Source organism: Saccopteryx bilineata, chromosome 5, assembly GCF_036850765.1.
Source record: "Saccopteryx bilineata isolate mSacBil1 chromosome 5, mSacBil1_pri_phased_curated, whole genome shotgun sequence".
Lineage (NCBI taxonomy): Eukaryota > Metazoa > Chordata > Mammalia > Chiroptera > Emballonuridae > Saccopteryx > Saccopteryx bilineata.
In genome coordinates, this window is record NC_089494.1 from 81,064,269 (window position 1) to 81,078,576 (window position 14,308).

The 14,308-nt window shown below is 36.0% G+C and overlaps 1 protein-coding gene across 2 annotated transcripts in view; it reads right to left on the reverse strand.

Moving 5' to 3' along the window:
• Nucleotides 1–1,439: 1,439 nt before the first annotated feature.
• Nucleotides 1,440–14,308, reverse strand: part of GPD2 (glycerol-3-phosphate dehydrogenase 2) — a 163,653-nt gene continuing 150,784 nt past the window's right edge. For both annotated transcript variants that reach the window (XM_066279488.1, XM_066279487.1), the window contains exons 14-17: nt 9,794–9,906; nt 9,632–9,710; nt 9,355–9,453; nt 1,440–4,806 (exon numbers count right to left, since the gene is read on the reverse strand). In XM_066279488.1, the coding sequence (XP_066135585.1) occupies nt 4,681–4,806; nt 9,355–9,453; nt 9,632–9,710; nt 9,794–9,906 (417 nt within the window). In that variant the 3' untranslated portion in view covers nt 1,440–4,680. The remainder of the gene's footprint in view (nt 4,807–9,354; nt 9,454–9,631; nt 9,711–9,793; nt 9,907–14,308) is intronic.

Here is a 14,308-nt window from a genome sequence, read left to right on the forward strand (position 1 = left end):
GTCAGCTTCCATAGTTTCAAGCAACTCCAACATTAATGCAGTTAACTAACAGGAAACCAATGGTAGGGTTTGCTAAACAATGCAATTCGGTGCCAGATGTGGAGAACAAGGGTGGCCTTGATAATTTTGCTAAAATAGTTTTTGCTTAGATCAAATAATCTGATTATTCTGGCTCAGGTATTTAACAAAATGCAAAGATATTTATTGCTTTGCAAAGGGCCCACAACTGGCTTTGCACAGGATATGCAGGACTACCCCCAGTGTCATCATGGCTCATATACATCATATGATGTGCATGGATTTCCCAAGTGTATAGGTAATTAGATATCTAAAATAAAGTACAGGCACAGAAGGCTCAGCAATGCCATCTCCTATACATAAATCCTCTCATTATGACGGTACTATATCAATTTAAATTTTCTGTTGTGTTCTTTCTTTACAAGTCAAATGTCATCAGGTGAAGTCTGACACCGTGATACTGCGGTACTGACAAAGATTGCAAATATTGATGTTAGCACCCATTTCTGGTTGATTGACGTAAATTGTACACATTTAAAAAACAAGGATCAATCTATTTTGACAAATTTTATGTTGACAAATTTTAAAGTGCTATAAAATTTGATGAGCTAGATCAATGTACAATGTTTTGAGCTGCTATATATTTTTTTCCAGGCACCGAACAAACAGTTCATTGTTGCAAGTCTGTATGGGAGCCATGGCTTTGGGTATGTATGCAGTTTCAGAGAAACTTCAGAAGCTCAGACATGCCTTGAGCACACAAAACCAAAACGCAGTCTCTAAACCACAAATGGAGAGTATGTACCATAGACATGTGTAAATTAAAAGCTATAAAATAACATGGGCATTATAAAATTTGTGTTAAAACTGATAACAGCTTTACTGATTTACTGACAATGAAAATATATAGCATTTTTTTTGTCAGAGCATTTATCAACACTTGGCAACCCTGCACTAACTTGACATGTAAGATGATCAAAATGGATTATGTAATCTTTCCCATTCATTTCTATTGATTTTAGTTATGATAAAATTCATCAGTGTGCCTGGGAACCTTCAGGCTGAAAGGCTCTGGGAGACAAAAAAAAAAAAAAAAAAAAAAAAAGGAAAGAAAAAAAATAATTCAACTGAGTTGTAATAGGATGAATGTAATTTTAGAATAGGATTGCACAAATACAGAAGTCATGCCCTAAAGGCTGCAGCAACAAATTAATACAAATAATCCTGGCAGACTCATAAAATTACATGTCTATGCAGAGATTTACTTTTGAGATCAAATTACAAAATTTCAAGCTAAAGAATTAATGTGTAAGTGCCATTAAAAACATAGTGTGTGAAAATATTTTCAAACTTTTTAAACTTCAACAGTAATCAAAATTATTTCTCCGACTGCAAGTAACATCAAAATGCCAGCAAATGGATCATTTTAATCAGGTTTATTGATTCATGCTTTCAGTTCTTATTCAGTTAAAAACAAGGCACACTAAATACATCCTCTTATTGCTCTATAAATGCATGCAGTTCATTCCGTATATCAAAAGTAATAAATAATGGTGGTAAAACATCGAGACAGTTATAAAAATGACAACCAGCCTCAAACACAGTATTTAACAGTCCAGTCTAGAACAGTAACTGAACACAATACATAAAAGTGCCACATATGAAAACATGCAGTGTGTATATCCACTTCAGCAGCTGGGCTTTTACTTGATATCCTTTCAAAACACAGTAGGGCTTTTTACTCTCTAAACAGGGTTCACATAATGCAGAACAGTGCAAGGTAATGCGTATTGACACCAATATTATTATATTCATATGCCCAAAATCTTTAAAAACACATAAAAAAGAAGAAAATAAGCTCAGTGATCATTCTTACAGTAGGTTTAGTAAAAGTCAGAATGAAATTTTTATTGTGTAAAAGAGGAAGCTACATACGCTGAAAAAGACAAAATAAAGCTAGAAACTAAAGCAGAATAGGAAGCATGCATTTAATAGTAGAAAGCCTAAAGTTACACTCAATATAAATTGATTGAGAGCAAGAATATTGCAAACAGCATGTTGGATATGAGGCAGGCAACCTTGGCTTAACCAATAATCCAGCATCATCACTGTCATGACTGCGGCAGGGTTGGAGCAGGGAGGGGCTGTTAAAGGGAGCACCCCGCTCTCCACCCAGATGGGGTTTCCACCACCTGAATCCCCTTAAAGGCTCTTGAAAGAAATCACTTGATTATCAAATACATTCTCTGCACACCCCACCCCCAGACTAACAGACGATCTACATCACATTTATATAAAAAGAGGAAAAAATTCTTTTATGCTTAAAGTGCGTTTTGAAGGGGCTTATCTTTCTATTTCTGTTCTCCTTTTCTGAAATCAGGTAAAGGAGCTGTGGGGTTTAATTAAGAACTTACACAAGAATGTGGGGGTGCTTTATTCACAGTAAAGACTTGGAACCAACTCATTTCCAAGACGAGTCTCTGGGATTGATGAAGGAGCGTATGTTTTAGAATTAGCAGATTTTAAGCAAAAGTAAATATGCTCTAAAGCAGAAAAGTGTGCCTTTCTTTGTCCTTAAAAGAACTTCACTCAGAGCAAAGCATGCACAAATGAGGCCTGCATTACAAATAGAGCTGTGCCCATGCCAGTCGTCCAGTTTAAAGCTGGGTCCCCACTGTAATGGGTTCAGGGAGGATGCAAGTCTCCTTATCATGTTCTAACTAGAAAAAGAGAAGAGAGAAAGACAGAGAGCACAAATGTACAATATTGTGGTACATCATCTGTAATGTTTTAAAGGACAGCTCTTGTAGCAAGTGTCACTGGATTCTAAACTGTGAAAGTTACTGTCTTGATAGAAAAACACTAAATTACAAAGCCACGTTTCCATTGTTTTAAAAAAGAAAATAGAAGCCAGTGTAAAAAATTCACATCTTGAAAGAAGAATTTCACAGTGGTACCTGGGAGCATCACTTGCTGTGTTTTAGGTTTTCCATTCAAAGTGGCAAGTTTAAAACATTCTTTAGAAACAAAAGGAGTTAAGATGCTATCTTAACGGTTTGTTTCGGAGGTGGGGGGTGCTTAAGTGAGTGAATTTCCAGTGTTTGTATTATGACATACAGGCTCATACCCCACTAGATAGAGTCATAAAGATATCCTACAATATTGGCATGAACAGAAATAACAGCACAAACGTGTTTTATGTAGCAGTTTAAAAAAACTAAGACTTTTAAGTCTGCACCATGAAAACCTGACATTAACTAAAGGGTTAGATTTCCCATTACATACACAACCTGATCTTGAGACACAAAAAGTAGGTAGTTAACTTTACAAGGGGAAGTACAATAAATAAATATTCAGATATCTGGCTTAAATGCTACCAAAATATTGCAAAAACATATACCAAAATGGCCCTTTAAATTCAATACATTATTTGTTAAATGCAATACAGATTGATTTTTGTTTGTGTTTTGTCTCTATGTGTTGTGTTGGGAGGATGTCTGTGAGTGTGTGTTGAGTGTGGTTTTCCTTTTTTCTTTTTGGTTGACTGAGAACTTTTCCACTAAGTACAGAGTGAGAGGGTTTTACGTAACCAAAAGGATCTTGAGCGTTTTGCCTTTTACAAATAATTATAAAGTTACCTAAGGTCTATTTCTATCCTTGTTACTATCTGTTTACAAATACTCCCCCCCTCCAAAAAAATGCAATAAATTAAGCAAAATAGGTAATGTTTGACAATACCACATGCTCTAAGATGTAAGATTGGGGATTAAAAATTGTGCTATCATATGTAGAAATATAAACACAGGCATTTAATCTTTAAGTTTATTAGTATTGTAAAGATTTGAGAAATTTAGTCTCATCCCGTTAGCACTGAAATGCTGGTTTTAAAGTAAAAAAAGCAAGGATCTTCCTGGCAACTATAATAGTCAAAGAAAAAACAGCAGTGACTGAGGAAAAAAACTGAATTGCTGAGATGAAACTATCACTGTAACTCCCAGCAAATGTCACTGCTATCCTTATCTTATACCTGTGATTCTGGGAGCCTTCAGTTTCTCTCTGAAACTTGCTCCTGTAACCAGATCTAAATTTTTTCTTCTCTCTCCAGTTTTGCCAGTTATGCTCTAGATATAAAATTGTACAATTGTTTGGATGGGGAAGGCAGGCAAGTTGGAGGGAGAAGGGACTAGGAGGTCTCCAGAAACTATTATCGTAATAGGTCACTCCAGCTCAATTTCTTTTAAGAACAAATACTATCTACGAGGTTAATGCTCTGAGCTTTGTGTATGGCACAAGTTTTTCCAGCTTCTTTTTTCTATGTCAGCCAAAATATTCTACCTCTAGAATTGAATTAGAATCAATGAACAAATGCACAAAAAAGGGAGCATGTCCAGTCTAACAGATCACAAAATGGATACAAAACATTGAGTCACGGTGCACCAGAAATGAGAACAAAGTTAATATACACTTTGCAGAAGCTAGAGCGAGTGGCAAATACAAATAAAGGGTATACACCGACAGCCTAAAGCTTTGGAATGTTTCTCAGTATTAAAGAAAAAGAGAAAGCAGCTATGTCCACTATTTGGGAGTGTTGTATTTTGTAACTGATGTTACATGAAGATTCGTTGTTCCTATGTTTGGTGGCCGAGGATGTCCTGCTCACACTCACAATCCTCCACAGCTTCGGTCCACCGGAATGGGCACTCTTCTGTCCAGGTTCTCTTCTGCCGTTTTCATCAGTATTGCCAGCCGGCTTCCAGATACCCTTCCTTTCTGAATAGCACTCATCAGCTTAAAGAGAAAATACACAATAGATTCAGAAGGCAGGGCCGCTTATTCAATTCATTCATTCATTCATTCATTCATTCATTCATTGTATTTTTTCTGAAGTGAGAGTGGGGAGGCAAAGAGACTCCCACATGTGCTCAACTGGGATCCACCTGGCAATCCCACTAGGGGGCAATGCTCTACCCATCTGGGGCTGTTACTCCTTCACAACTAGAGCCATTTTAGTGCCTGAGGTGAGGCCAAGGTGCCAGCCTCAGTACCTGGGCCAACTTTGCTCCAATGGAGCCTTGGCTGCTGGAGGGGAAGAGAGAGACAGAGAGGAAGGAGAGGGGGAGGGGTGGAGAAGCAGATGGGCACTTCTCCTGTGTGCCCTGGCCGGGAATCGAACCCAGGACTCCTGCACACCAGGTTGATGCTCTACCACTGAGCCAACCGGCCAGGGCCTATTCCCTTCTTGACAGAATTTTAGTAGTTACCTCTGCCATAGGCAGAGGTCATTTTGTGCTCCATCAAAAGCCACAGCAGGTCCTACAGGTCAAGTGTACAATTTTTTAATATTTAAAAAATTGGGGGAGTGGCAGGTGCTTCACCAATGCTGTAGAAACTACACCCATCTAGGAAATCAGCCTGCCTTTCAGTGCAAATCAAATGCATCACCACTTTATTGCCCCTTAATGTGCTCTGGGCACACATTTTTTTGAGCAACTCAAATATTGGAACTTCAATTTCATTTAAAAACCTTAAAAATGAATCTCAGAGATTGAACAAAGACAAACCACGCTCTATATTTAACTACTCTTTTTTCAATGTTACTGTACTTGACAACCTCAAGCCTCCTAAATCCAAATTCCTTAAAGACCTGATAGAATAATTTACATTTAAATCCTTGAAAATGGACTCAGAGATCTACCTTAAGAATTAAAAGTACTCCACAGCCAGATTTTAGCTAATTCATTTTTATCCAATGGATAAAATCAGAATTAGTCTTGAAATTATATGCAGTCAGTGGGCAAAGGCCTTTAATCTTGAAGGCACTTTCCAATTATGAGCATGGGAATTTTTTTTTCTTTTTCACATTTATGTGGTTTTAACTATTTCCTTTTCTTGATATCACTTCCCCAATCTATTTAATTTATTTATTTCAAAAATAACTGACTAAGCAATTCACCAGAAATATATATATATATTCTCAAAATATTTTTAGGGTTATCGTTTTTAGTTTATAGAGATACATTTCTTTAAATGGATCTGAAAAGAGTCAGACGTATCTGTCAAGGTGCTGGACAAGAATTTCATGACCTTACTAAGAACTGTTTCACAAGCTATTGCTTATTAGAGATTGACTCCTACATGCAGAAGTGGCATTAGAGCCCAAAACTAAAAATAGTCATATAACCAGGTAATACCTACAGTGAACCCCCTATGAGGGTTATTGAAAAACCAAACCTATACTGAAAAGGGTATTCAATGAGGTCAACGTGGGTTCTTAATCTTGAAAAATACTGTATAACAAAACAAAACCCCTGAAAACATACTTTGTATATGATAAATGATGAAACATAAAGAATGCAGACATATAAAGACAGAACAATGTATTGTTTATTGTTTTGTCTCTCATTCCACGAAGACTTTCCAAGTTTATCAGAGCTAACAAATCTGATAAGGGGTGAAGTTTTCTCTTTATCCATAACATTATATGATGTACCAACCTTTAAAAATTCAAAGTTTCTTTAACCATTACATATATCTTGAAACCATATTACAAGAAAAAAAAATAACAGAGTGAATATATTTCATGAGAAATATGGTCAACATTTTTAAAGTTGAAAACTACACTTTGTGCTGTACTTAGTAGAGCATGAATAGTCTCCTATATAGAGAGAATTGGACAAAAAATAAAAAAATACTCAATTATTTTAAAATGTATAAGAAAATTTGCAAATGGTATAAATTATTTTCTATGTGTCTACTGCATTAAAAAAAATTACTTAAAACCCAAACCAAACAGCATATCCATAAAATTAGATTCTTATTGTTTCTAAAAACCTAGGTCTTCCAACCCTAAATGCTGTTGTTTATTTACAACACACATGAACATAAACTATTTCTTTAAAGTTTTCTAAATCTTGAGACAAACAATAAAATATTCTAAAAAAGAAAAAAACTAAACAAACATGAACTAATAGGTTTCTGATGGCCAAGCATAAATTTTAAACTCAATTTAAAATGTGTGCTTAGTTAAATGGTAAGATAAAGAACTAAACATTCTTTTTTGTCATGCTGGACACAACCTGTGAAAATTTTCTGCATTTAGATTCAACAATGCTCTTATCTGCAGCTCATCTCCAGAGAGACAATTACCATTTCCTTTGCCTTGATCTTGTTTGTTTAACTTGACACAGTGAAGAAAGGGCTGACATTGACCAAAATCCCCAGCATTAATTTATTTCATGTTCAGCATTCATCATTGCCATGGTGCAAGCAAGACCTGGCATTCATTTGAAATACCTGCCCAAGAAGCACTACAGAAAAAAACCTGGCTGCTTAGAAACCAATACATTCTTCATATGATCAGAGTCCTATGGACAGCCACAAATATGTATGCGTTTGTTCAATTTCACCTTTTTAAGGAATGGTTTGCAGCATCCAGTTTGAAGTTAAAGTACCAAAATGTATTTCCTTCATGGTTAAAATTAAACAATTGAGCCTTGAGTAAGTAAAAATAGAAGTGCTTGAATTATATGGTCTTAACCCCAGAATGCATGCTTCTTTTGTTTTTCAGGTTTTTATAATGTAAGAATATAATAATTACATTTCAGATTCTCAAGTGAATATGATTCTCAAATTACTGAAACTATGATTTTTAAAACTTTTTCCTTAAAAAGTTACTTTCCACAGGTCCTGGCATGTTAGCTAAGTGGATAGAGCAACGGCCTGGCATATAGACGTCCTATGTTTGATTCCTGGTCAGGGCACACAAGAGAAGCGAACATCTACTTCTTTCCCCTCCTCTTCCCCTACTGCCACCGGTAGCTCCACTGGTTTGAGCGTGGGCCCCCAGCACTGAAGATGGCTTGGCTGCTCCCAGCACATCAGCCTCAAGCACTAAAAATAGCTCGAGCATCAGCCCCGCATGGGCAGAGCATTGACCCCAGACAAAGGTTGCTAGATGGATCCTGGTTGGGGCATATGTGGGAGTCTGTCTCTCACTCTTCCCTCGTCTCACATTTAAAAACAAAAAACAATTACTTTTCATATCAGAAATAGTGTGTTACCTCCTTGAAGCAGTTAAAGAATGGTCCAGCAGTGGTATTCCACGGCATTCTTCTTTAATAAGCATACTTTTGCATGACTAGGCAGTGTCATAGTGAATAGACCGTCGACCTGGGAAGCTGAAGACCCATGTTGGAAACCCTGAGGCCACCAGCTTGAGTGCAGGGTTGCTGGCTTGAGTGTGGGATCATAGACATGACCCCATATAGTCACTGGCTTAAGCCCAAAAGTCACTGGCTTGAAGCCCAAGGTCTCTTGCCTGAGCAAAGGGTCCGTGGCTCAACTGGAGCCCTCTGGTTAAGGCATATACAGTGTGTCCGTAAAGTCATGGTGCACATTTGACTGGTCACAGGAAAACAACAAAAGATGATAGAAATGTGAAATCTGCACCAAATAAAAGGAAAACCCTCCCAGTTTCTGTAGGATGATGTGGCAGCATGTGCGCATGCGCAGATGATGATATAACACCATGTATACAGCGGAGTAGCCCACGACCATGCCCGTCGAGATGTGGACAGTACAGAGGAAAGTTCAGTGTGTTCTGTGGCTCGCTAAATTCGAATCTGTGACCAAAGTGCAACGTGAATATCAGCGCGTTTATAACGAAGTGCCACCATATAGGAATAACATTACTCGCTAGGATAAGCAGTTGAAGGAAACCGGCAGTTTGGTGGAGAAACCCCGTTCTGGTAGGCCATCAGTCAGTGACGAGTCTGTAGAGGCTATACGGGATAGCTACCTAAGGAGCCCTAAAAAATCTGTGCGTGAGCCCACATCGAACTGCACTGAATAGGTATGCAACTGGGAGAGTTTTCCTTCTATTTGGTGCAGATTTCACATTTCTATCGTCTTTTGTTGCTTTCTTGTGACCGGTCAAAAGTGCACCATGACTTTACGGACACACTGTATATGAGAAAGCAATCAATGAACAACTAAAGTACCACAATTATGAGTTGATGCTTCTCATCTCTGTCCCTTCCTGTCTGTCCCTCTCTCTTAAAAAAAATCATACATTTTATTCACCACTTAAAGCCATAATTAACTTAAACTTAAACTGCCCAACACAACAGAATGTGTCTTATAAAAAGTAAGAAAAAGAACATGTACTACATAGAGCTTTATTTTTGAGGACAGACATATCAACCTTTACAGGTTTCAAGCTCTCTTCCTTTTCAGAATAAAGTGACAACTGTGTGGCCTTAAAACTCTATTCTTGAGCACCCACTGACAACCAAAAGATGAAAGCAAATACACTTGTTTCCTTTCAGGACAACTTACCTGCAAAAATTCATTGAGTTCAACTTGTCCATTTTTGTTCAAATCTACTTCATTCAGAATTTCATGTAGTGTATTTTCATCCATCTGGATATTGACACTCTAAATAAAAGCACAAAATAACAAGGCTTAATTAAAAATTATACAAATCCTTTAATGTTTCCAACTTTTCAAAAGTGAAAAGAGAAATATTACTATAGAAAGCACTAGATAAAAAAGTTATCTAATATAATCTTTATATTCTTTTGCCATCCAAGATATGAAACCAAAAAAATATTACCTCTAATACACGCTGAACATCAACAATGGTAATAAAGCCTTTTTGGTCGGCATCAAACTTATGAAATCTCTTCTTGTACCTGGAATACAGCATTGAATAATTATAAAATATATTTATGTAGGTGAGGAAAAATAAAACGAGAGAGAAATTTATTATAAGTACCTGTCAACGTCTATAGGCAGGAGGCTGATTTCAGTGCGATCTGTTAACTGTTCTGAACGAGATTTATAGCCCATTTCATAATATAGAAACTTCCTGGCTGTTTCAAGTTCTTCCTAAAACACAGACACACCACAAAGTTCAAAGATTTAGGGAAAGGTTTCTTGATTTTTTTTCTTTTGGTTTTCTAAAAAGAAGATAGCTTATACTCACCCATCTGACCAGCATACTTTTTTATTGCTTACAGTTTTATTGAAGTGTAATTTATATTCAATAAAATGCACCTGTTTAGACATGTAGTTTGATGTATACTCTACCATGATCAAAGTATAGAACATTTCTAAAACCCTAAAAAGTTTTCTCTTGCTCATTTGTGGTTCATCTCATCCCCTGATCTCTAGACCCAGGCAACCATTGATTTAATTGTGTGGCCAGAGTTTTACCTTTTCTAGATTTACATATAAAAGAGTTCGTCTTCTACGTGGTCCTTTGTGTTTGTTTCCACAGCATAATGATTCTTATATAAAGATTCACTTATATTGTTGCATATTTTAATATTTTGTTGCTTTTTAGTGATGAATATTCTTTCACAGTATTGACTTACAAAGTCTACAGGACCAAATTCTTGTGGGTTTTGTGTCAAAATAGCAATTAAAAGTGAAGAAGATATCTATGACTTGAACAACTACTATAATGTGGCATGCAGTACAGCAGGACAGACATCATGAGATTAGCCAATCTGAAATTCGGTCACTAGGATTTTAATAGTTAGGTGGAAATTACAGAATAATGAAAAGAAACAGCTATCATGACTAGTTCCTCTTCCTATTTTCAATGTCCCAGCCTCAACTGATACTATTGCTGAGAACACTGCTATTCTTAATTTTCCTCATGTCTGTTTCCATCTAAGCACTTTAGAAACAACTCTAATATACTGTATATTGTTCACAAATATCTCTTTCCTTCCTTTTACATATATATAGTAGATATGCACACTGCTCGCCCCTGCCTCCCATGAGTAGACTTCTTAACCCCATTGATGTGAGCTTGACATATGATTAGCTTTAGCTTTGGCCAATGGAACATAAATAGATATGACATATGCCACTTCTTAAAGCAACTGCACAACTTTGCTTTGCCTCTCTTGCTTCTCTGCTACGAGAAGGGTATAAATCAGAGCGATCTGAAGATAATCTGGAAAATGGGTAAAAGCTGCAGCAGCTCACATGCAGTTTCATGTGATATGGCTGAACAGTAAGTGCTTGTCATGGTAAATTAATATGATTTTCAAGCTGTTTGTTATATAGCTTAACCTAAAGAAAGCTTACTAATACGAGTCTCCAATTCCCCAGACTTCCCATGAAAGGATCTTACGCAGGTAACAAGTGCCTCTGCTCCTTTTTCTTGGAAAGACAAATTATTTTTCTGAGGTTATTTCCTTCTTTCTTTCCTATCTCTTAGGAGAAATATATGACTTTTAATATATATATATTAATAAAATAAATATCTATTATAGCAAAATAACATATATATTAAATTAGGAATGCTAAAATATTACCTTATTTAATATATACATAATATATAATATAAATGATATATTATAAAAGTATGCTATTTATGATATATGTGATATCTATGACATTATATATATATATATACACACACACACATAAACACACATGACAAATAGGTATACACAAAATTTGTGAAGTCACAAAGGGCATTCTTCACTGGCGGATTACTCTATTCATTCAAAAATATCCACCAGTTATTAAAAACAATATTTCTCCCTCTAAGAACAAGCTCCTCTTTGATTCATGTCCTTTCATCACTTACATAATTTATCCATACTCCATCAAGCAAGAAATCATGAAATTTTAAAGTTGAAAGGGATTTTCCCCTAGGATTCACCTAGTGTACCTCCATAACCCCACATTTTCTTTACAACATTTCAAAAATGAAAGCATGAGGTCTCCATCTAAAGAACTCTAACAATAGGGTGATAAGTCAATACTGAACGTAGCCCATAAGGGATGACTCCAATTGCTGAAATATTTTGTGTTAAGATTAAACCCATCTCTCTTCGTAGTTCCTCCAATTTGTTTGAGATTAGCAAGTACTTTAAAAGGAGTAACTGTCAGCTTCATCAATTTAGAGGTATGATTTTTATCAATGCAGTTTAAGATTGCAATTGCATGTGGGGCAGCCATGATCCCCTGCTAACTGCTATGCATTCACACATAACACAAACCATATTTCGTTTCTGCATGCTTTACTGTTAAGCCTTGTCAGATCTATCATGAATGGATGGAGTTGTTTCTCTATGTATTGCAACATTTGCCGTTTATCTCTATTAAATTACACCTAATAAAATTTTGTCTTGTCCCTTGCTTCAATTTATCAACAAACATTCACTCTCCCTCTAGTTTCTTATTATTGGTATGCCAAAGATGCATGGCATCAACACTGTCATCTAGGCACTTGAAGCAAGGTCGACTAGGTCAAACCAAGGACAGAGACAGAGTCCCCATGACCTGCCTGCTACCAGAGACCTCTTCTGAGGCAAACAGCAATTATTTGACTGATTAAAAATCCACCAATTAAAAAAAAAGACATCACATGGAGCTTCATAAAATGCTTTAAAAGGAATTAAAATATATTGCTCATAACATTTTCCTAATCTAACAATCTTGCTAATCTTTATGAAAAGAAAATGAGAGGTCTGAAATGTTTTTTCTTAAATAATTCTTTATCTTCTGGTGATCACTACACTTCTTGCCAAACGCTGATAAACTTCAAATGCCATAATATAGAAAACTTTCCAAGAATAATCTAAGACCACTGGTTTCTAAGTTAGAAACAATATTTTTCTTTCTTTTTTGTTTTTGGAATTTGATGCTACACTTGCCCATCTTCTGTCTTCTGGTTCTATTCCTATTTGCCACAATACTTTAAAGCTCTACAGAGGTTGAATAAATTCTATTTGCAGATTCTGAGTACCCTGAGATATATAATTTTTCTTGGTTGGCACACGAATTCATTTAGAGCAGGGGTAGTCAACGTTTTTATACCTACCGCCCACTTTTGTATCTCTGTTAGTAGAAAAATTTTCTAACAGCCCACTGGTTCCACAGTAATGGTGATTTATAAAGTAGGGAAGTAACTTTACTTTATAAAATTTATAAAGCAGAGTTACAGCAAGTTAAAGCATATAATAATAATTACTTACCAAGTACTTTATGTCAGATTTTCACTGTTTGGCAGAATAAATCTTTATAAAACAACTTACTATAGTTAAATCTATCTTTTTCTTCATACTTTGGTTGCTCTGCTACTGCCCACCATGAAAGCTGGAATGCCCACTAGTGGGCGGTAGGGACCAGGTTGACTGCCACTGATTTAGAGCAAACTCCCATTTGAATAGCTTCTCTTACCAATATTTATTTGGCCATTTTCACATTGAAAATCATTCTCCTTGACCAAAAACAAAACAAGAAACACAATTTGGTATGAAACTCTCAGTTGCAAAGTTCTCTTTTCTCCAGGATTCAAGAACATGGTGCCTGTCTCCTCTAGCAATTATCTCAGACCTCACTTGCATTCTTTTCCCTTTTGAAAAACTATGTTTTGTGTCCTTAATATTTTTTCCAACATCCAGCCAATCCCTGACACTAGTTATTTACATCCATATTATTCTCAGATACTTCTTCATTGTTGAGCACTCATTTCCATCTGTTTTAAATTTGCTGGTTGTCAGCTTTGCTTTTCTTAGTTACTTCCTTTCTTCACTTGCTTCCTCCTCATTGAAATCAATTTTGAAAGAAGTTCTTTTGTGAGACTCAATCTATTTAGGTGGTCTTCTCATTAACATCTCTCAATGAAATGTATGTTTTGTTGGAAAGCTATAAGATCTCCTTACCAAACTCTGGGGCAGCACTTCCCAAAGTACTTCCTAGGCACTATGAGTCTCCTTTCCCCCCAGCTTTTCCATAAATTGAGAGTTGAGTCAGTCTCTAAATAAGTTCCTTTCTGGAGACTGAAAATTCAAATAGTGTTTTAAAAGCACCAAATTATCTACATTAAAGGAAATGGTTTCATTTGTTTAACTCAGAATTACCCAAATTCCTTTGACCACGCAGTCTCATCTTTTGACTTATATTATTTATACCCCATGGGACACAATTTGGCAGAGTCCCATTTCTTAAATATCCCTAGCAACTGCCCTTCAATCCCTAACCCCCCTAGACAATGCCCTCCTACCTAACTGGTTCTTTCAAGTTGGTTGAATTTAATTTTGCATGACAGTTCTCTAAATCTTACTCTAAATTCTGGAAAATATACATACATTTCTAAGGTATATATGTGTTATAATTACTCAATTAGATTTCAAGATCCTTGAAACTATGAGCTATTTATTATTCTCCTAAAATATTTGGTATAATGTTCAGTATACAAGTCACTCATTAAGTATTGACTGGGAAAAACAAGCACAATTCATCTACAGAGAGTTATTTATCA